The sequence below is a fragment of the Alligator mississippiensis genome, chromosome 5 (genome assembly GCF_030867095.1).
Source record: "Alligator mississippiensis isolate rAllMis1 chromosome 5, rAllMis1, whole genome shotgun sequence".
Taxonomy (NCBI): Eukaryota; Metazoa; Chordata; order Crocodylia; family Alligatoridae; genus Alligator; species Alligator mississippiensis.
The window spans coordinates 131,253,446-131,273,424 of record NC_081828.1 but is presented as its reverse complement, the minus strand read 5'-3'; the positions used below and the strand labels follow the sequence as shown (position 1 = coordinate 131,273,424).

The window sequence follows — 19,979 nt, the reverse complement described above, 5'->3', positions numbered from 1 at the left end:
GGAGAGAAGTCTTTAAGCATGCTGTAGCAGTTATCATGTTCTTAAGTGAACGTGGACTTGCATTCCATGAGCATGATGAGCTGTTAGAATCACCACATAATGGAAACTTTTTGGGGATTTTTGGAGTTGATTGCTGAATTTGATCCATTTTTGGCAGATCATATGGTTAAATTTGGACAGAAGGGTAAAGGTAATCCTTATCTGTCATCATGTACTTGTGAAGAATTAATAAATTTGATGGGGCAGAAAGTTCAAAACACAATAGCAGCAGAACTGCAACAAGCCAAAATGAAAGGTTTGCAGATGAGTCGGGAGAACCTAAAACCTTACTTGAGGGAAGCCAAAAGTTTCATTCTGAAACCTTCCGTGTTATAATTGACCAGTTATTAGCTTGTCTTTGTCACTGACTGGATGCCTATAGGATGCTGAGCAGTTGCTTTGGAGTATTGTTTAAATACAACTTGCTGGACATCACTGATGTTTGGAAACATGCTGCTGAACTTGCTGCAGTTAACCCCAGTGACTTGGAACAGGACTTTTCCTGATGAACTCATATAATTCAAATTCTTTGTACAGGGTAAGCCAGACAAATCTCCTGCAAAATTGCTGCAGTTCTCAGGAATCTTTGCTGCAGGTTTTTCTGGAGTCCTGCCTGCTTTCTTAAAGAAAGTGTCCAAGGAAGTTTAGACAGATATTCTCCAGGGAAATGAGCGACGCAGCGAACTTGTTCGCTGGTGTTGTGTCACATCAGATCAAGCATTGTAAAGTCAAAACTGACATCAGAAAGTTGAAACAGGGTGTCTTACAAATGTGAGCGAAACATTGTAACTCAAAACATTGTAAGTCAAAGACTGCCTGTATATGAAGTTTAGCACAAGTTTAATGTTTCAGGACTGATTTAAAAAAAAAAAAAAAAAAAAAAGCATTGAGATGTATTGTGCTTTATTTTAATTGCAAGAATCACTAATGGTATTCTTAGACTTACACTCGAGGCTATCGGTATGGCCTGTATTTTTCTTGTAGCAGTTTACCGTAGCGTAAGTACAATGTAAAATGTGTATTTAAAAAAATAGTCAAACAAGCATCTATATGACCACTACATGACCACCATTTATGGCGATCCCATGCATGAGTACTTTTCCTAAGGCATTTGTTTTATTCTTTTGTGTGTGGCAAAATTAAGTAATTAATTTTGACATTGTGTGTTTGTGCTGTATTTATTAATGCACTGTGTAAACATTTAAAGGGTCTATTAATGCTTTTTGATACATTCCTATTTATAATGGGGTGTGGGGGGCCTCCCATTTTCTGTTTGGCCAAGGCCCCAATGAATCTTAATCCGCCACTGGCAGGAGGAGCAGCCACTAGAGGCAGGGGGAGCCAAGCAACACCTGGGTGGCTGTAGCTGCATCCTGCTGGGTCCATCCGGGGTCAATGGGTGTGGGTGAGAACATGGAGTGGGCTGCCTTGCGTGGGGCTTGGCCCCATGTGCCTGCACCACACTGCCTGGGAGAACCCTGTTGCACATGCCCTCTGCCCCCCACTCTATCCTTGTCCCGCCACTCTATCCTTCCCACCCACCTCCAGCTGGGTCCTGGAACCTAGTGCCCAGGCATCCCCCCACACACACACATGCACCCCCCCCCCCCAAATATACAAAAGTAAGACTATTTTGAGCTATTATGCAATCATCTCTATACACTACTCAAATCAGGACAAGCAATTTTTTTTTTTTTTTAGTAAAATTAAAATATGTTATAGTAGATATTTGATTTTTAGTATATGACTTTTTTAAATCTATCATTTGTTAAAATAATATCTGAAAGATTTTGTGTGTGTGGCCCTTGACAGCTCACCAAAACTCATTAAGTGGCCCGCCAAAAAAAATAATTGCCCAATCCTGACCGCTGCTTTGGGTAAAGCTCTCAGCATATTTATAATAAACAAGACAATAAAAATTGTTGTAAAAGTTTTTTGGTTTTACTTCTCTTCCATTCTTATATACTGAGAGTAATAACTGTTTGCTTATAAAATAAATGTATAAAAAAATTAAAACTTGTTAAGGCTTTTAACAAGTTTGTTCTTAAAAAATAAATAGGAATAGGATGATTCCATGTGGGTTAATGTCCTCTGTTAAGACAGCACAATGCTGTTCCATTTAAAATGCTTCAGTGGGATGAAGATGTGGTATAGTTTAACCTGGATACTTTGTAGGATTAGGTTTCCAACCCCCATCCTGTGATGCCAAGATGAAGGTTTGTGAACCAGTTGAGGCTTAAATCACTTGGGCTGGGCCACTAAGGTGTTTTTACTGATATGACTTTTATTTCAAAAGGGTGGTGTCTGCTGTTGAACTCCAGCTCAGTGAAGTAACAGTGCCCTTTGAAGTAAAAGCTGTAGCAAAGAGCTGAGAGGCTCATCTTTAATTTGGCAACCTTTTGTGACATATAAATGGATTAAGAATCACAGATACAAAAAAAAAAAGGGTTCTATTGTACAAAGGCAAACCACTTATCCATTGTAGGAGGGCAGATGCCACCTTTAGAGAGAGAGACAGATGTATATGATCGGCTAGTGCTGAATCTCTTCTCCTCTCCTTCCTCCCCATTTTTTATGATGAAGACTTTACTTCCATCAGCTGATTGTTCTTCAACTGAAGTGGTTAAATCAGCAGCAAGTTCATCATTGACATCTAAGGGAACAGGTAACAAGGTCTATGCTCACCAGATGGTTCGCACAGATGCCCGAGAGCAAAAGCTTGATGCTTTCCTTCAGCCAGTGAACAAATCCTTAAGTACAGGGCCTGATGCAGTGACATCAGGGAGTAGTTCAGAACTTTGTGATGGCAAAGCCAGACAACAAGAAGCTGAAATGGAAGATTTCAGTAAGTTTAATACAACAGCTGTTGCACAAGGGGATGCAGCAGTGCCACCAGAGGAGTTGAAAGAAACTGGAAGGCTGTCTCCTGAAACAATGCCTCCTCGGTAAGGCGACTCTTTGCTGAACTTGTAGGTTGTTGCCTTTTTGTTCAGGCGCGCTGGTCAAGAAGTTCAAATGATTTTTCTCTCTCTTTTTTTTTTAACTCAGGAAAATTATAAATGCTATGAATGGGCTTGCAGAAAGCAGAGGTTCTCAGTAGAAGGGAATTTAAATACAAAGAATATAATATGTCCAGCACACATTCCCTGGAAAAGATAACACAAAACTATTAAAGGGGAACTCCTGGTGAAACTTGGATAGGGCTGATCCATTGGAGTTGGATTGGAGCCATTGGAGGGAAGAGAACATATTTTTATTTATGCCAAGAATAACGTTAAGGAACACGCAGTCATTTAGTATCTTCCTTTGGGTCTGGTCTTTCTCTTGTTGAGAGCAGAGAGCTGGGTTGGGCCCTTAAATAGTGTGAAAGTGTTTTCAGAGCTAAGGAGTTCTGAATAGCCTTGGGAATTACCCTTTTTTTTTTTTTAAGAAACTCTGCTTTGGAAGTGAAATAAATGTTTGATAACTTTGGGGAACTGACTGTTTCCTGCAGTGCTACTTAATGTACAATCTGAGACTTGGTCACCACACTTCTCCATAGGATGTCTGTTGGCATAAATGATGAAGAGAATAGAAAATATTTCTGTTTTTCCTTTGGAACTGCAGAAAGAGACAGCGGGCAGACAGCGATGTAGAAATGGAGGAAGATCATAGTAGGAAGGAAATGACTGCCGCTTGCACCCCTCGAAGAAGGATTATTAACCTAACCAGTGTACTGACTCTGCAAGAAGAAGTTAATAACCAGGCACACACAAGTATGCAAGTTCCATCTTCTCAAAATTGCTGTTCTTCTGGCAGGTCTATGTAACCACTTGGACTGCTGAAGGGAAGTTTTTAAAGTGGTACACCCAACCTACTTTTCCTGTTGCATACAAAACTTCTGTAGGCGGTGGGTCTATATCAGACATTTTCTTTTGCTTGTGGATTGACCCACAAACCAATAGCAGCATTGTGTTAATCCCATTGGCAGATCAAAGTTTGTGTAAAACTTTATGAAGGGATGAGGCCAATTTCCAAACAAGCAACTTTCACGTCAAGACAGGGGAGCTGAGCTGCCTGTTTGAAACCCTAGGGTTGTTTTAAACTTTAGTAAGCCTCTATACTTGATCTTAGTCCAAAAGGCTAACTGCGTTTCTAAACAAAAAGCAAAAAATAGGAGGCTTTTTTTCCATTGTAAGTGTTCAGCGAGTATTAATTCACAACATAAACCCATTCAGAATTTCTAGATAATTGTTAATATTTAGTTACAGTAAAAGCTGTTTTATTCGGCACTTTATCATCCAGAATGCTCTATTAACCGGCATGCCGATTGATGCAGCAAAAGTGAAACCAGAAGTCCCACTGTGGCTTCTGGTGTCACTGAGTCCCACTTCACCAACTTTGGACTGTGGCCCAAGGCAAAGCAGCCTGTGCGGGGGCCCCCTCCCTGTCCCATGGCACACTGACGCTGGGGAGTGAAAGCCCTGGTGTGGCAGGAGGGGCGGCAGCCCAAACAGGCAAAGATGCCTCTCAGATAACCAGCATATTTGATTAACTGGCACTCCCCATTCTCCAGGGATGCCGGATAACACAGCTTTCACTGTATTTTGGAAGAAGAGGTATAGAAATGACTGAGGTACTAGTTAGGATTTCCATAAAAATCAAGATATTGAACAGATGATTTTGTGTGCATTTGAGAGAGGGGAAGGGAGAGAGGAGGAGTGATGTGTACATTCTCATGTTTGGTGTATTATTCCAGGTCTTCAGGAGATGCTACGTGATCACTCATTTGTTGGTTGTGTTAGCCCTCAGTGGGCCTTGGCACAATACCAGACAAAACTGTATCTTCTCAATACCACAAAACTCAGGTAAACAAACAGGTGAAATAGCCAACGAACTTGAAATTGATTATAGAACTGAGATGAAACAATGGCAATGTGGTGATTTACTGGGCATTCAAATATGCCCAGTAAAGGGCCCCGAATTAAGGTGACTTAAATGTTCTATGCAGATCCTGAAAATTTGGGGGTTGAACCATAATTAAGAAGTCCTTGTCTGCTGAGTTTTATAGAGCCTGAGGAGGCGCAGAGCTTGCCTATACCTTTCATGTAAGGTACTTGCCAGCACCATGTTGTTTTAGTTTCTGTACTAATTATGCATATTTGTGGTAGTTGGGCACAACAGTGAAAAACCATACAGCCAAAATCATTGCATCATTAAAGGAAAAGCCATTTTTATAGTTTTCCGCAATATCTGTCTTTTCTTCTGAGTACTGCTTTGTTCGGGGGGTCTGCCATTATAAAGCAGAGACCATGTATGTGACATAGACTTAACTGATACAGACCTTTCCATAATAAATTCACTTTATTTTCTTTCAATGTAGTGAAGAGCTCTTCTACCAGATACTAGTTTTTGACTTTGCAAATTTTGGAGTTTTAAGATTGTCAGTAAGTATAAACTCCTTCAAACCTTCTGTACAGTTTTTTGGAGAGAGTACTCGGTTACCAGTTTATGATCTTGTATTATATTCTGAAATATGGATTTTTTTATTTATTTATGCAGAGTAGGTCACATCAGGCTCCAGGTGGGAAGGTCAAATTTTGATGAGTACTGGCATTATGTTTAATTTCCTTTACATCAGCATAGCATAGCTGATGTAAATTCCACACCTGTTCCGAATTCTCACATGGGTGGTTTCATTCTGACCATAAGATTCTAGTCCTTCAGCAGCTTTGCTGCCTAATCTACCCGTTCTATCTGTTCTTCACCAGAATTATATTGGGAAGTTCTCAACTTTTAGCCACCATGCCATAGGCTTTATAGAGTGGTAAGAGAGGAGCATAGTCTGTTTACTAGGAGAAAAAGCAAAATTTCACTGCACAAAAAATTACAATGGGAAATTTGTGGTTAAGGATCATTTTTATATTAAAGATTTGAGATGCCTGGGTAATAATTGTGTTGTCTTTGGATTTTTAAAGGAACCAGCACCACTGTATGATCTAGCGATGCTTGCTTTGGAGAACCCTGAAAGTGGCTGGACAGAAGAGGATGGCCCAAAAGAAGGACTTGCAGAGTATATTGTTGAGTTTCTAAAGAAGAAGACTGAAATGCTGAGAGATTACTTCTCTCTTGAAATTGATGAGGTGACTCTTGCCTATGCTTCTATTACAGCGGTTATGTAGGTAACTGTAGGTGTTGGTCACATGATATTTGTCTTTTTTAAAACTACATGGAGACTTACTTTAAGAATAGTTCCAAATTGATGTATATAGTTGTAAGAGCTAGAGCCAGTTAAGTGTGGCAAAGCTCAACTTCTAGGCGCCTAAGCTCTTTCCTGTACCGCATGTGAGGTTAGGCAGAATGGGCTTTGAAACACCCAGCATGTTGCCTGAAGTCAGTAGGGAGGACCTATCTCCTGAAGCTTCTCCTGATCACTTTGAAAGTGATCAGGAATCCATATTTATTAAAAAATACAACTGAAGGTAGTCTGCATTAAACTCATTGAATGAGAAATCCCTTGGAGCAAGGACTGGAGCACTAATATCCTAGTCCCTAGTGAGTGCTATAACTGTCAGGCTGGAGTCTTTTGCGAGTAATCTGTTGATTTATTTCATGCAAAGTGGAACAGTTTAAAAAAACAATTGAAAATGCCAGAGTAATCTTTAATTTAAGGATCAGAACATTGTGGGTGGCAGGAGGTAAGAGATGAAATCCATCTAGGCAGAGAGCTAGATAAAGGATAGTGTCTTCTGCCAGTCTTTTAGGCATGCTTTGAAAGGGGTTAAGGCATGATAAGTGGAGGAATGTTTGTGGAGGCTGCTATGTGTTCACCTCCCATGTAAGTCCTAGCTCCTTTGGTCTGAGTAATTCAGGGTAGATTTTTAGATACCTCTAGGGTTACCCAAGTCATTTTGATACATTTGTGAGAAGACTAGACTTCTCAAGCATGTAGGGCATGGGTACAATTTTCTGTACAACTCTATCCATATTTAACTTGTGCTTTGTCCGCTATACCCTCTTACCCTGTGATAAATCATAGAAAATTAAGGTTGGAAGGGACCTCAGGATGTCATCTAGTCCAACCCCCTACTCAAAGCAGGACCATCCCCAACTACATCACTCCAGCCAGGGCTTTGTCAAGCTGAGCCTTAAAAACTTCCAAGGATGGAGATTCCACCACCTCTCTAGGTACCTTGTTCCAGTGCTTCACCACCTTCCTAGTGAGAGAATTTTTTCTCATCTCCAACCTAAACTTCCCTTGCTGCAACTTGAGACTATTGCTCCTTGTTCTGTCATCTGTCACCACTGAGAACAGTCTAACTCCATCCTCTTTGGAACCACCCTTCAGGTAGTTAAGGGCTGCTATCAAATCCCCCATCAGTCTTCTGCACGCTAAATGAATCCAGTTCCCTCAGCCTCTCCTCATACATCATATGCCCCAGTCCCTGAACTGTTTTCATGGCTCTCTGCTGGACTCTCTCCAACTTCTCCACATCCTTTCTGTAGTGGTGGGCCCAAAACCAGACATACTCCAGGTGTGGCCTCACTAGTGCAGAATAGAGGGAAATAAATCACGTCCTTCAATCTGCTGGCAACACTCCTACTAAAGCAGCCTAGCACACTGTTAGTCTTCTTGGCAACAAGGGCACACTGCTAACTCGTATCCATCTTACTGTCCACAATAACCTCCATGTCCTTTTCTGCAGAGCTGCTGCTTAGCCAGTCAGCTTCCAGCCTGTACTGGTGTATGGGATTCTTCTGTGCGAAGTGCAGGACTTTGTACTTGTCCTTGTTGAACTTTGTGTGATTTCTGAAAAACTGGCAGCTGATGCAGGACATCCACATCCTTATTTACTGCTTGGTCATGTTATGTTTGCAGGTAGGAAACCTTACTGGACTACCACTCCTCATAGACAACTATATTCCCCCCTTGGAGGGATTACCTATGTTTATCCTTCGTTTGGCTACAGAGGTATGTTGCTTTTCAACTTTTAACTAAAGCTAATTAGTTGAAGATGCTGCTGTTTGCTTTTCTTTGTCACTTATCAAGAAGTGGCGTTTATAGATGTACTCTGAAATCCTGACTCGTAAGAAGGAACAAAATACTGCAACCCATAAGAAACTTGGCAAAAGTTGATGTGGAAAGAAGACTGGATTTGAGAGTTTGGGAGTATCAAACCCTGTTTAGATAGAAGTGGTAGTTTCGTTTGCTTTGTTCTGGTGTCAAATCACATAAAAGAAGAAAAGAAAAAGCCTTTTATAAATATACTCGACTCCATGCTGTGGTGGAATTATTCCAAACCTTCATGTTCTAGTGGCAAAAATGGGTTAAGACACATTTCTCTTCCAAAAGGAAAAATAAAAACTTACCTGTTAAGCCACAGATGGCTAAAAAGCACAATACAAAAACACATCAAGATTATCTATGGAGCGTATTTTCTTATGGAGTGTGTGCATCCTTGCTTTTTTATATATCCTAATTTTGTAGCACCACATGGTGCGAACAGCAGTTTATTTTGATGATTTTTAATTAACAATTAGGACCTTCTTAATTTTGCGCTTTGGTAAGGGCCAGCAATGTTCTTGCAAAATAGCATTCTAGCTCTTATATAAACTGAATAGCTCTTATTTTCTCTTGTAACAGGTAAACTGGGATGAAGAGAGAGAATGTTTTGAAAGTCTCAGCAAGGAGTTAGCCATGTTTTACTCTATTAGAAAGCAATATATGCTGGATGAATCTAACCTAACTAGTTCACAGGTACAGTAACACGGTGTAACAGCACATAATTTAGTTACAGAAAGAGGTAATAAGTATTAAATGATAAACCTATTTAAAAAAAAAAGGCTTCTACCTCTAGACTTTAGAATCAGATGGACTGAGAAATATTGCCAGCAGAGTATTGAAAGAATGGATGTTTCCAAAGAAGACAAAAAGGTGAAGACTTGAATATTTCTGGAAACATACCTTGAATTAATGACTCAATTGAAGTTGTTTGGAGATGTTTTTGCATGCTTAGCTAACTTCTTTGGAAAACACATTGGAATTTAGTAAGCCACTATGTGAGTTCACATCCTGAGCTGTGCAAGCAAGAGTTATATGCATTAAACTTTTATTTTTTACTGAAAATATTAAGGCCTGGCCAGGAAAAAGTGTGGGTTACCTCTAGTTGCCAGTTTTTTACAGCCAAATGCTTGCAGGAAGCTTTTTAATAATGTTCAAGCTCTGATGCCCTCCCCCAAGTATTTTAGAACTGGGTGGTGAGTTGTTGTAGATCACAGTGTTCTAATTACTCACTTACCTTCCTATATGAGCTAATACTGAAGAATAAAACTAGGTCTCTTTAATAACTGGAACAATTTGGTTTTTGAAAAAAAAAACAAGCTTTACAAGTGTAGATTTTTGGCAAAAAATGTAATAGTTCCGTCTTTAATTTCTTTCAGAATGAAGACCTTGATTCAAGTTCAAAAACATGGAAATGGACCGTGGAACATATTGTTTACAAAGCTTTAAGGAGCCATCTTTTACCTCCTAAACACTTCACAGAAGATGGCAACATTTTGCAGCTTGCTAATCTACCAGACCTATATAGAGTTTTTGAGAGATGTTGAATGGATTATTTTATAGCCTATTTTTTCTTAGCAGGAGATAAAGCTGGACTCTCCCAAAAGCTTTATAAGTAGTGGGGGTAAATTTTCCACTTAAGTTAGTTTAAAAAATAAAGCTATATTCAAACTAAACAGACACTTCTGTACTATAGCTTTTCAGGAACCATACAAATGCAGCTGCTGTCTCCCAAAATTAGAGCAAATTATTTTCATCCTAAAGGAACAAAGAAGGGTGACTGTATAATAAATCTCTAACTCTCAATCTTAGAAGTAATCAAGAGGCAAGAGTTGGCCTGGTTCTAACTGAAGAAGGATTAAGTCATTCGTTAGCCAAGTAGCTATATATTACATACAAGATTGCTAGAACTTCAAGGGTTGATCTACGATAGCATTACTGCTACACTCAAACTTTTTTTAGTTACAGATGCTGCCGGGGGGGGGGGGAGGGGGGGGGGAGACGACGACTATTTAGCCCAAATTTAAAAACAAACCCAAAAGTAAAATGTGCTGTTTCAAAATCTTCAAAAAGATTAAGGTATGGAACAGCAGCATGTATTCTTATCATGTGATAACTGAATTTAGAACCCGTAGACTTGAACAAATTTAGAATTTAAAGGAAGATGCCAAACACTTATTCTGGTCAGTAAAGTGTCCATTTAATAAGTTCATCAGCCACATTTTCCATACCCTCCTCCCGCCCTAAAATTTAAATCCACACTTAAGCAGCAGATGATACAGTTTTACAATGTACAACAAAAGAACTCGTAGAGGTTGATGTCCCTCCTGTTATAGTAAGAATTTCAGGGCTTATATTTGACAAAAATCTAGAACGCAAATGTACCATCACCCATGCAAAAAAGCAAGTTTTATATACAGTCCCTATTTTTTCTTATAAATTTAAATATTATACAAAAACGCATCTTTCCATCAAAATGTATAAAGTTTAGTGAACAGAGCCCAAAATGTATCTTAAAATAAAAGTTATCTGATTTCAAAGGTTATTTTGACAATCTAACATAACTGAAGTCTAAATTGCACCATATAGAAGGCACTTGTGCTGTGTGATGTCTTGAGCAAATATATTTGTTAGTTTAATAAACAGTGTCCTCTTGAAGTCATGCAGTTGTCTCCAAGCATCATTAAAGCAGCTGAAATAAGGATTGAGAGTAAACTTGATTCCACAGTTGTGAAAACATATTTTCTAGCAATAAGTCAATCATACAGCATTGTGCTCCAGATGACTCTAAAGTCAAACTGGTAAAGAAAACAAAATCACCATCATTCACATGGGAACTGGAACTATTTTTCATTCTCTCATAAGTTACAAAGTATGCCACTTAATTAGGAAACTAAAATATCACTGAACAGTTCAGTGTTCAAAAGTTTGTGCCAATGAAAGTCTGTATAAAAACAAACTAAGGGCTAGTTATTTCAAGGAGCAGTGCACATTTAAAAAAGAAGTCTTCTCTACTGTTGAGATAGAAGAGCAGTCCTATTAGCCTTCATCTTCTCCAACCGCTTCATCAAGTGGCTATTGGTCATCTCCATCTCTTCCATCTTATCCAGAGCTGTCCTTAACTAAAATACAAACAAATGTTTCATTCAGTTTTAGAGTGCTGTCTTGTGAATAGCAGGAATTAAAATTCTAAAAGGAGCTTTGATGTTAGGATCATAACCTTATTTCCTCTTAACTTTTTTTTAAAGGCTTTGCTATAGCTTAGAAATACTTAGAGACTAAATGAAATTTGCTTTAAAATTAGACTGTTTGTGGCTTCCTGAGCTGGAAAATAAGATTTCTCTGAAACAGGAAGAGAGTGTAAGGACCCTGAGTCATTCCAGGACCTAATGTTCCTGAATGACATCTCACCCTAGTCTTGGTCTTTGGCAGACAATTTTGCAAATATCTAGTTGGTCTAATAAAAGATATCACCTCTGCCACAAGTTTTGATTCCTTTAGCCTCTAGACCAACACAGCTAAAACCTGGATACCTGGTATAGTAAACTTATACTTGTGTAACATGGCATGAAACAGTCCAGCAGCTTTCTGAAGCTACTAGGAAACCTTCCCATCATCCTTCAAAAACCTGTAACAAAGTGTTACAAAAAAGTGATACACCCTTCAACTGAGTCTCAGGTATTTGAGGTCCATTAGGGTAAAAAATAGATGTATTAGGATTTATTTAACAGGTACTTAAAAGTGGGACAGGGTACACCTACAGGATCCAAGAATAAAAAAAAGGCTGTCTCAAAAGAAATCTAACATCCGTTTTTAGCCTGAGAGTAGACAAAATTTAACAGACCTGACACTCAACAAGTAACATGCTCTTGATTGGGAACAAACTGCACACACAAGGAGGTAAAGCCTAGCCCCAACAAGGGAAAGGGTTTCAAAACCTCAGTTCAAATAATCTTGATGCTGCACTAGCACACATGAATTGAAGAAACAAACCAACCAGAAGACAGGTTATCAGTGCACTGAGGACAAGAAAGTTTCTCCCAGTGAGCTGAGCAGTTGCGATTTGGTATCCAAGAAGCAAAGATAGCAACAACGTAAACAGACAAAACCTGCTCAAGAAATCAACACTGATACAATTTGTTAGAACTTCCAAAGACTTAGGGGAAAAAGTTAAAGGAGGAGAAACTGCTAAAATACAAGAATGTTGTGAGCTGAGACAATTACCATTATTCATGGCCTGCAGAACATTTTGCCAGCTGCAGTCAGAAAGGAACTGGGCTTGGAATATAATGAAGTGCTCACAGATGACTAATGAAAGGTTCATGCAAAATATCATACATAAACAGCCATTTTTATTCCTTACCCTCTTTTAGAAATACATGGACTGCAATAGAATTACTGCCATAACAGCTGCACAGATTAAATATTCAAGCTTTTAGTTTTATTTATAAAAGACTCGATTTAGTTTCCTTTGAAATGAAAAGGAATTTACTACCTCTCGTTGAAGTTTCCTTTTTTCTGCTTTGAGTTCATCTTCTACTTTTTCTGCATTCTCTGCTGCAGTTTTGTATCTCATAACCTGTCCTTCAAGTCTTCCAATCTGTAAAACCAAATAAAACCACATATGTAAAAAATACTGCTTTTCAGTTGGTGAGCACATCCTTCACCATAAGGCCTAGCCTTCTTCCTCCCCTCTATGGCAGTTCTTACATTAACTGTACTACTCAGCAAAGGAAAGAAGAGAGACTGAACATGAAGCAACAGTTGTAACTAAAAAGAAAATGAGTTTAGAGAACTAACCAATATTAACACAAGAGAGCAATAAGGTAGAGAGATCCCACTGCGTCTCTCTCTCCATGGTGAGATAATAGAATATGAAGCAGAAGACAATGGAAATCAGAGCAGATTAGCAGATGCATGACTAACAGATCCAGGGAGGTGATGCTTCCCTTCCATGCAGCACTAGTCAGGCCGCAGTTGGAGTACTGTACCCACTTTTGGGTGCCGCACCTCAAGAGGGATGTGGAGAATCTTGAGAGGGTTCAGAGGAGGGCCACTTGTTATAGTCAAAGGCCTGCAGGCAAGGCCCTGTGAAGAGAGACTGAGGGACCTGGATCTCTTCAGCCTGCACAAGAGAAAGCTGAGAGGTGATCTGGTGGCTTATAAATTCATCAGGGGAAGGCAGCAGGGAATAGGAGATGCTCTATTTGCTAGGGCACCCCCTGGAGTAAGTAACTAGGAACAATGGCCACAAATTGACAGAGAGCAGATTCAGGTTGGACATTAGAAGGAACTTCTTCACGATAAGGGTTGCCAGAATCTGGAAAGGGCTTCCAAGGGAGGTGGTGCTCTCCCCTACCATCAGGGTCTTCAAAAGAAGACTGGACAAGCACCTAGCTGGGGTCATCTGACTGCAGCGGTCTTTCCTGCCCAGGGCAGGGGGTTGGACTCAATGACCTACTGAGGTCCCTTCTGACCCTAACATCTATGAAGCACTGGACACTGGAAACCTCAGTGGACTGAAAGAGGAAGAAAATGAAGGAGGAGATAGTGGAAAATGAAGAGACAGGGATAGATGAACTGGAGGGAAAGACGCTAAAAATTGAAAACAGAAAATCAGATGAAGTACATGGAGATGAGAGATAGTAAGCAAACTGAAAGAAATGAAATTTGGCATTCATATCAGACCATAAACTGAAAGGGACCTTGGACCAAAGAAGAGATCAATAATAAAGGGGGACCACAAGCCAAAAATAATTAGGAGACAGCAGCTTTGAAACATGCTTGCCTCCCTGTATTTACAATACAAGAATTATAACCTGCTAATGTTGCATTTGACTGAAACCAAGTGTGTGCCATAGGGAGAATAAGTCATGAAGGCTAAAGACAGACATTTAAAAAGCCTGAGCCTGAACTGATTCAATCTTCGCAGGTTAGTTTAACCTGGCTAGGCTGAATCAGTGTGTAACTGTGCAGACATCCCAGAAACATGGGCACATGCCTGCAGAGGCTCAGGGTAGAAGCTGAGGCGCGCTAGAGTAGCCCTCCCTTCCCCAGGGCTGAGCTGAGGGGAGACGTAGCCAGGCCCCAGCAGGACACCCTGATTAGGGAGGGGTTCCCCACCTTCTGACCAGCCCAGCAGGGAATTGATAACACAGTGTTTATCACCCCTAACTCAGTGTTTATCAGAAAACAACAAAGGGACATTACCAGCTACCTGTTGAGTCTGCCTTTGTCCTGTCTGCCACAGCATGGACTGTAGCCAGCATGTGGTCTGCTAGCTAATACGGAGAGGTGTTTATGTAAGGCAGAGGGGACCGGTGGGGAGCAAAAGGAAGCAAGGCAGATGCCTGCAGTCTGCCGGAGCTCCAACCAGGTGCAAAGGGGAGGGGCTAGCTCTGCTGTGGAGCAGAGAACCCTGCCCAGAAAACATGCCAGGATGCTGTGGGAGTCTGATTTAAACTTAAGGAAGGAGTCTGGGACAGGCGTATAAACTGGTGTGAACCATTTTCAAACCAGTTTATCTGCACTGAACATCTGATCTGTTACAGTTTTAAACCAGGTTCTGATCACTTAAGCTGATTTGTGTGTAATGTCTGTCCCTACCCTTACAGAATGTGTGAAACAATTATTTACAATGTTGCTGAACGAACATATCTACCAGTTCACTCTCAGAATTTTGCTGTGTTCTTTAAAAAATATACCTAGCTACCTATCGGATAATTCTAAAAGTGAATTTCAGACTTTTTTCCTCCTCACAGGTCCATGTAAATTAACTAACTAACTAACTAACTAACTAACTAACTATCTCCATTAATTAAGGTAGTTTTTTGCATGGATACTATTTTGAGACAAACATGTACACAGTAAAAATCTTTTGATTTTCTAAAATACAGTGCATGTATTATTATTGAATCCAAAATGTTAACCTCTATATTTTCTTTTGTGACTGGTTACAAAGAGCTGTTAGCTGCAAGAAAAAAGGTAATACAAGTCTGAACATAATGCAGCTGGCAAAGACAATATGGTGAAGCATAGAACAGGTGCAGAATAAAACTGGATTTAATATAATCTAAGAAATCAATTTACAGACCATATTATACACAATGAGTCTTTTAGACCTACTTAAATACTTTAGATTTCTTTTACAAAATAAGATATACTTACATTTTGTTCCATGGTCGTTATATCTTGTTCAGCTTTTGAAAGCTTAAATTTGTATTCACTTATTTGTCTGTTGGCATCTCCTACATAAAATCAAATATAAAGGTATTTCTTAAAGGGCCAAGTGTCTCCAACGGGCCATTTCTATTTTAATTCAAAATTCATTTAAAATTACTTCATTGAGAATATACGATTCTTCCAGTTGGGTATATTTTCTTTTTAAATTTCTTTCTCTGGGAGACTTAAAAAGCCACCCATATCACACAGACTTTCTATACCAGGGGTTCTCAGCCTTTTTCTGAGCCCCCCCCCCAGCATGCTATAAAAACTCTGTGGCCCACCTGTGCCAGAGGAACTGCCTGGCATCCCAGCACCACCCACACAGCTCAGGGTGCAGCAGGTGGGGGTTGGCAGCAGGGAGCCCCAGGGCTCCACTCACTTGAGCAGCAGCAGTATGGAGCCTCACCCGCCCACCTGCAGCAGCACCACCCGCAAGATAGAGGTTGTGGGGACAGCAGGTCATGCTTGCCCCTGCCCCTTCCTTGGGACTCGCCTCAGACCCGGTGGACCAAGACAGCCCATGCCAGGCTGGGCCAGGCAGACCCCCTGAAACCTATTGCCATTGCTGAAATGCTCTTAAAAGCTGGCTTTGAGGATCAAAAAATTAAACAAAAAATTTTCTAGGAAAGGAAAAGAAGGGAAAAATGACATGAGCCAAGTAATTAAAAATGGTGATGTCCTGTATCATTGTCTAAATAACGAAGTTTTACAAATATTTGCATTAGATCCTGACAAAGCTGTCAATTAAGAAAAAACAGCTTGCTAGAAATACTGAATACAAACCTTTTATTAGCTAACAAGGAATGCAATGAGAGGAAAGCAAAAAGAATTTAAGTGCTGCATTTGATATTGCTAACACTGTTTTCAAAACAACTAGACTACTCAAGTAAGCTAACAAATAAAAGGAAAGAGCCTATAAAAGTCACAATATTTTCAACAAAATTAGGTAAGTGATCAACCAAGGGCAAGGTAAGATGCTTGCTCTTTAAATATATACAAAAAGGAAACAAAAGGTTCTTTTCAATATAAATACCTTTATATAACCAAGGTAGACTTACTCTGCATTTCAATTAACTGCAAGTCAGAACCATTCTCTAATCCTGTTATATCTGGATTTGAACCATCACTTTTAGAGTATTTCTGTCGTTCCTCTTCTAATTGCAGCTTCAGCTTTCTAATCTGAAAAGAATATGCTATTTTATTAAATGGTAAGCTTCTAGAAGTACTTCATTAGGATTTTCAAACTGAGTTGACAGTTTAGCTGTATATAGGGAATTACCTCCCCAAAATTTACACTTTCCAAATGTTTACAGGGGCTATGGCCAATATCATAGCATGTTTACAGGGACAGCAAAACTGTTTTTAGGTTGTACCCTTTTCTGCTCCTTTAAGTAACAGCTACCGGGATGCTTCCCAGCACACAGCACTCTCAAGCTGCTCTACTTTGTCTTATGTGTCAGAACCCCCCAGGGTTTTTCTACAGCAGTGGTTCCCAACCTTTTTGCCATAACCTGCTGCTGGGAGCGGAGTGTGGCAGCAGTGGCAGCCCAGGGGTGGGGGAGTTCCCAGCATGTGGTGCGGCATCGGCGGCATTGCCCCTGCGCCCCTCATTTGGGTCACGACCCGAGGTTGGGAACTGCTGTTCTACAGGAATCACTGATCGCTTTTTTGGTGGGAAGAGTATGGAAAAGAGAGGGACAATGTACGAGACAAAAATCACTATCGTGGCTAACTCCACAGAATTCCCCTGCAGCTTTGTGGGATCACATGGTTTGATTCACATGAACAGGAATTTGCAGTTTTTACTATCATACTCCTAACCAGGTTAGGATCAACCTTTAGTAAGTGTATTGTTAATAGTCTATCCCATATCTGGCTTGAGTTAATTTACCTAATTTTAAATTAAATAGTAAAAATAAGATATTTTGTATTTTGCTAAAAAGGCTGACAAAATGGCTTGATTTGTGCCTTGTGCATTAGTCTGCCACACTGGTCAGTGGTTATCAGTGAGCCTCTAAATTAGAAGCTAACTAACTAATGTGTGGGTAACAGTCTACAGTACACATGAGTTACAGGGGGCTGCCCAGAGATGCCAGCAGCAAGGGGGGAAGTGGGGTGGTGATCGCCCGTAGAAGCTGGCAGCGACTTCGACGGTGGCCAGTCTCAGGGGGGCACAGTCACTGGTACACTGCATCCTGTGCAGGAAGCGACCTGCCTAAAGCCGCACAGCATATTCAACAATGATTCATTTTAACTGCATTAAAAGCCAATAATTAATTTTGTAAAGTTATTTTTTCATTTAAACAACTGTAGTTACCACAGGAATATTTTGGGTTGATGAACCGGAAGAATTACAACACAAAGGACTTTTTTGTGGATGATTTATTGCAGGGTTTCTCAACCTTTTAAATAGCAAGTACCCCCTAACCTCTGAAAAGTTTAATAAGCACCCCAACACTCAATTTTCCAGGGGATTTTATATTTACAGACTAATGTGTGCTATACATTGGCAGAAGGGCTGTGTATATAAGGCTGTGATATGACAGATGTCTGATCTGGTGTGGATAGGGTTGCCACCTTTTACACCAGGGGTGCACAAACTCAAGTATGTACCTGGGCTAGAGGTAATGTTGCCCAAAGCTAGGAGGGCTGAACCCAAATTATTACTAGGGAATTTAATTATTTTGCCATGGTCTTGAGAGGAAAATAGGGTAAGAGAGAGCAAGAGAGAGAGCTACCCCCTGCTTGTGTCTTGCATACCCCCAGGGGTATGCATACCAGAGGTTGAGAAACTATGTTTTACAGGACCAAGTGTATGGTTGGGGACAGGACTTTGACCAGTGCATTCTTCATCAGGTTAGGAACTTGGAAGGAAAAAGTTACCCACAAAAAGCTGTCCCTCACAACATGGTCCACTAAAGAACATTTTGAGAGTGCCTGGGAAGTGATGAGCCAAATTATGTTAGACTGGCAATTTGACAACTTCTGTTTTGCCTCCCCCCTTTCATAAAAAGGAAAGAAAGATGATCACTGATCAGAAATGGTTTATAAGATTAGACTGCAAAAGAGTCAGTCCTTCTATTTACACACACACTTTCAATTGGGACTATTTGAAGTAATTATAGTGGAGACACCCTTGAAGAAACTATTACACAAGATCAAGATTATGCTGATCAGGACATTCTAGGGGAAAAGCCTGATAGTTCCTGGTAGATAGCCAGCACTTTTCTTAAAGATGTTAGTTTTGGGTTTTTTTTTTAACTTAATGCTGAGTTGGAGGCATTTTACTGGTAGCAAACTAAAATACTTTCATATGCATGCCCTCTTTTCTTTTCTTAAGGTGACATTGCCTTTATAGAATATTCGTTAAAAAAATTAGTTTTACCTGTGACAATAGTTCTTCTTTTTCTTCAGCCAGTTTTCGTAGCCGAACATCTAGAAGAATTAGAGCTCAATTAGAAATGTGACTGAGTTTAAATTGGAAATTTATTGTTTGACATTTTATTTTCATTAAGCTCAAAAATAAAAATATTTTTTCACACATAAAACCTGTAAATGTAAAGACATGCTGAAATTTAAGCCCTAATTTCCTGTTGGTTTATTGCAGTAAGTTAATTAGTAAAAGTTAGTGTGAATACATGATAAGTGACAGCAATGTACTGTTCAAATGTATTTTTGGTAAGTGGTAAAAAGGTAATTTTCCTCACTTTAACATAGAAAAGATTTAACAGCAATAAAGAACTCCAAGCCTCATTCCCAGTAGTTAATGAATGGCTGAGGATCAATTGGCAATAATTTCTATGAATAATGGAAAAGAAACTTTTTCAACATGCATGTTACGCATACCCTATAAGTACATAGGAATATTTCCTTTTATATTGAGTGATGGAAAACACTGAATTATGTGGACTGTATAACATGTTTTTAAAGAGATGCTTAACTGGCTTAGCAGGGAACTAACTCTTCAATAAACTAAATCACAAAAAGGAAGCTTATAAGAAGTGAAAACTTGACAAATAACTAGAAAAGAATATAAGAGCACTGTTTGGGCATACAGAGGTAGAGTCCGGAAGGCCAAAGTGCAACTGGATTTTGAGCTAGCAAGGGATATAAAGTATGTTGGTAGCAAGAGGAGGATCAGAGAAAGTGTGGGTCCCTTACTGAATGGGGGAGGGAACCTTGTGACAGAGAATGCAGAAAAGGCTGAAGTGCTCAATGCCTATTTTGCCTCAGTCTTCACAGGCAAAGTCAGCTCCTATACTGCTGCACTGGGCAGCACAGTTTAGGGAGGAAGAGCAGCCAACAGTGGCAAAAGAACGTTAGGGACTATTTAGAGAAGCTGGACATATACAAGTCCATGGGGCCGGATGGGATGCACCTGAGGGTGCTGAGGGAGTTGGCTGATGTGACTGCAGAGCCACTGGCTATCATCTTTGAAAACTCATGGCAATCAGGAGAGGTCCTGGATGATTGGAAAAGGGCAAACAGCTGCCCATATTTAAGAAAGGAAAGGAGGAGGATCCAGGGAACAACAGACCAGTCAGCCTCACCTCAGTCCCTGGAAAAATCATGGAGAAGATCCTCAAGGAATCCATTTCTAAGCACTTGGGGGAGAAAGAGGTGATTAGGAAGAGTCAGCATGAATTCACCAGGGGCAAGTCATGCCTGATCAACC

The 19,979-nt window shown here is 40.0% G+C and overlaps 2 protein-coding genes across 11 annotated transcripts in view; one reads left to right on the top strand and one right to left on the bottom strand.

Annotated features, from left to right (window-relative positions):
* The window catches only part of MLH1 (mutL homolog 1), a 29,290-nt gene extending 19,534 nt beyond the window's left edge, over window positions 1-9,756 (top strand). Inside the window, exons 12-19 of the mRNA XM_006271413.4 lie at window positions 2,623-2,984; window positions 3,646-3,794; window positions 4,778-4,886; window positions 5,402-5,465; window positions 5,997-6,161; window positions 7,898-7,990; window positions 8,663-8,776; window positions 9,460-9,756. Of these exons, the coding sequence (XP_006271475.1) occupies window positions 2,623-2,984; window positions 3,646-3,794; window positions 4,778-4,886; window positions 5,402-5,465; window positions 5,997-6,161; window positions 7,898-7,990; window positions 8,663-8,776; window positions 9,460-9,627 (1,224 nt within the window). The 3' untranslated portion in view covers window positions 9,628-9,756. The remainder of the gene's footprint in view (window positions 1-2,622; window positions 2,985-3,645; window positions 3,795-4,777; window positions 4,887-5,401; window positions 5,466-5,996; window positions 6,162-7,897; window positions 7,991-8,662; window positions 8,777-9,459) is intronic.
* A 499-nt stretch (window positions 9,757-10,255) lies between these two features.
* The window catches only part of LRRFIP2 (LRR binding FLII interacting protein 2), a 90,322-nt gene continuing 80,598 nt past the window's right edge, over window positions 10,256-19,979 (bottom strand). For all 10 annotated transcript variants that reach the window (XM_059728701.1, XM_059728695.1, XM_059728694.1 and 7 more), the window contains 5 exons: window positions 18,690-18,739; window positions 16,363-16,483; window positions 15,248-15,327; window positions 12,576-12,680; window positions 10,256-11,202 (listed from right to left, as the gene is read on the bottom strand). In XM_059728701.1, the coding sequence (XP_059584684.1) occupies window positions 11,092-11,202; window positions 12,576-12,680; window positions 15,248-15,327; window positions 16,363-16,483; window positions 18,690-18,739 (467 nt within the window). In that variant the 3' untranslated portion in view covers window positions 10,256-11,091. The remainder of the gene's footprint in view (window positions 11,203-12,575; window positions 12,681-15,247; window positions 15,328-16,362; window positions 16,484-18,689; window positions 18,740-19,979) is intronic.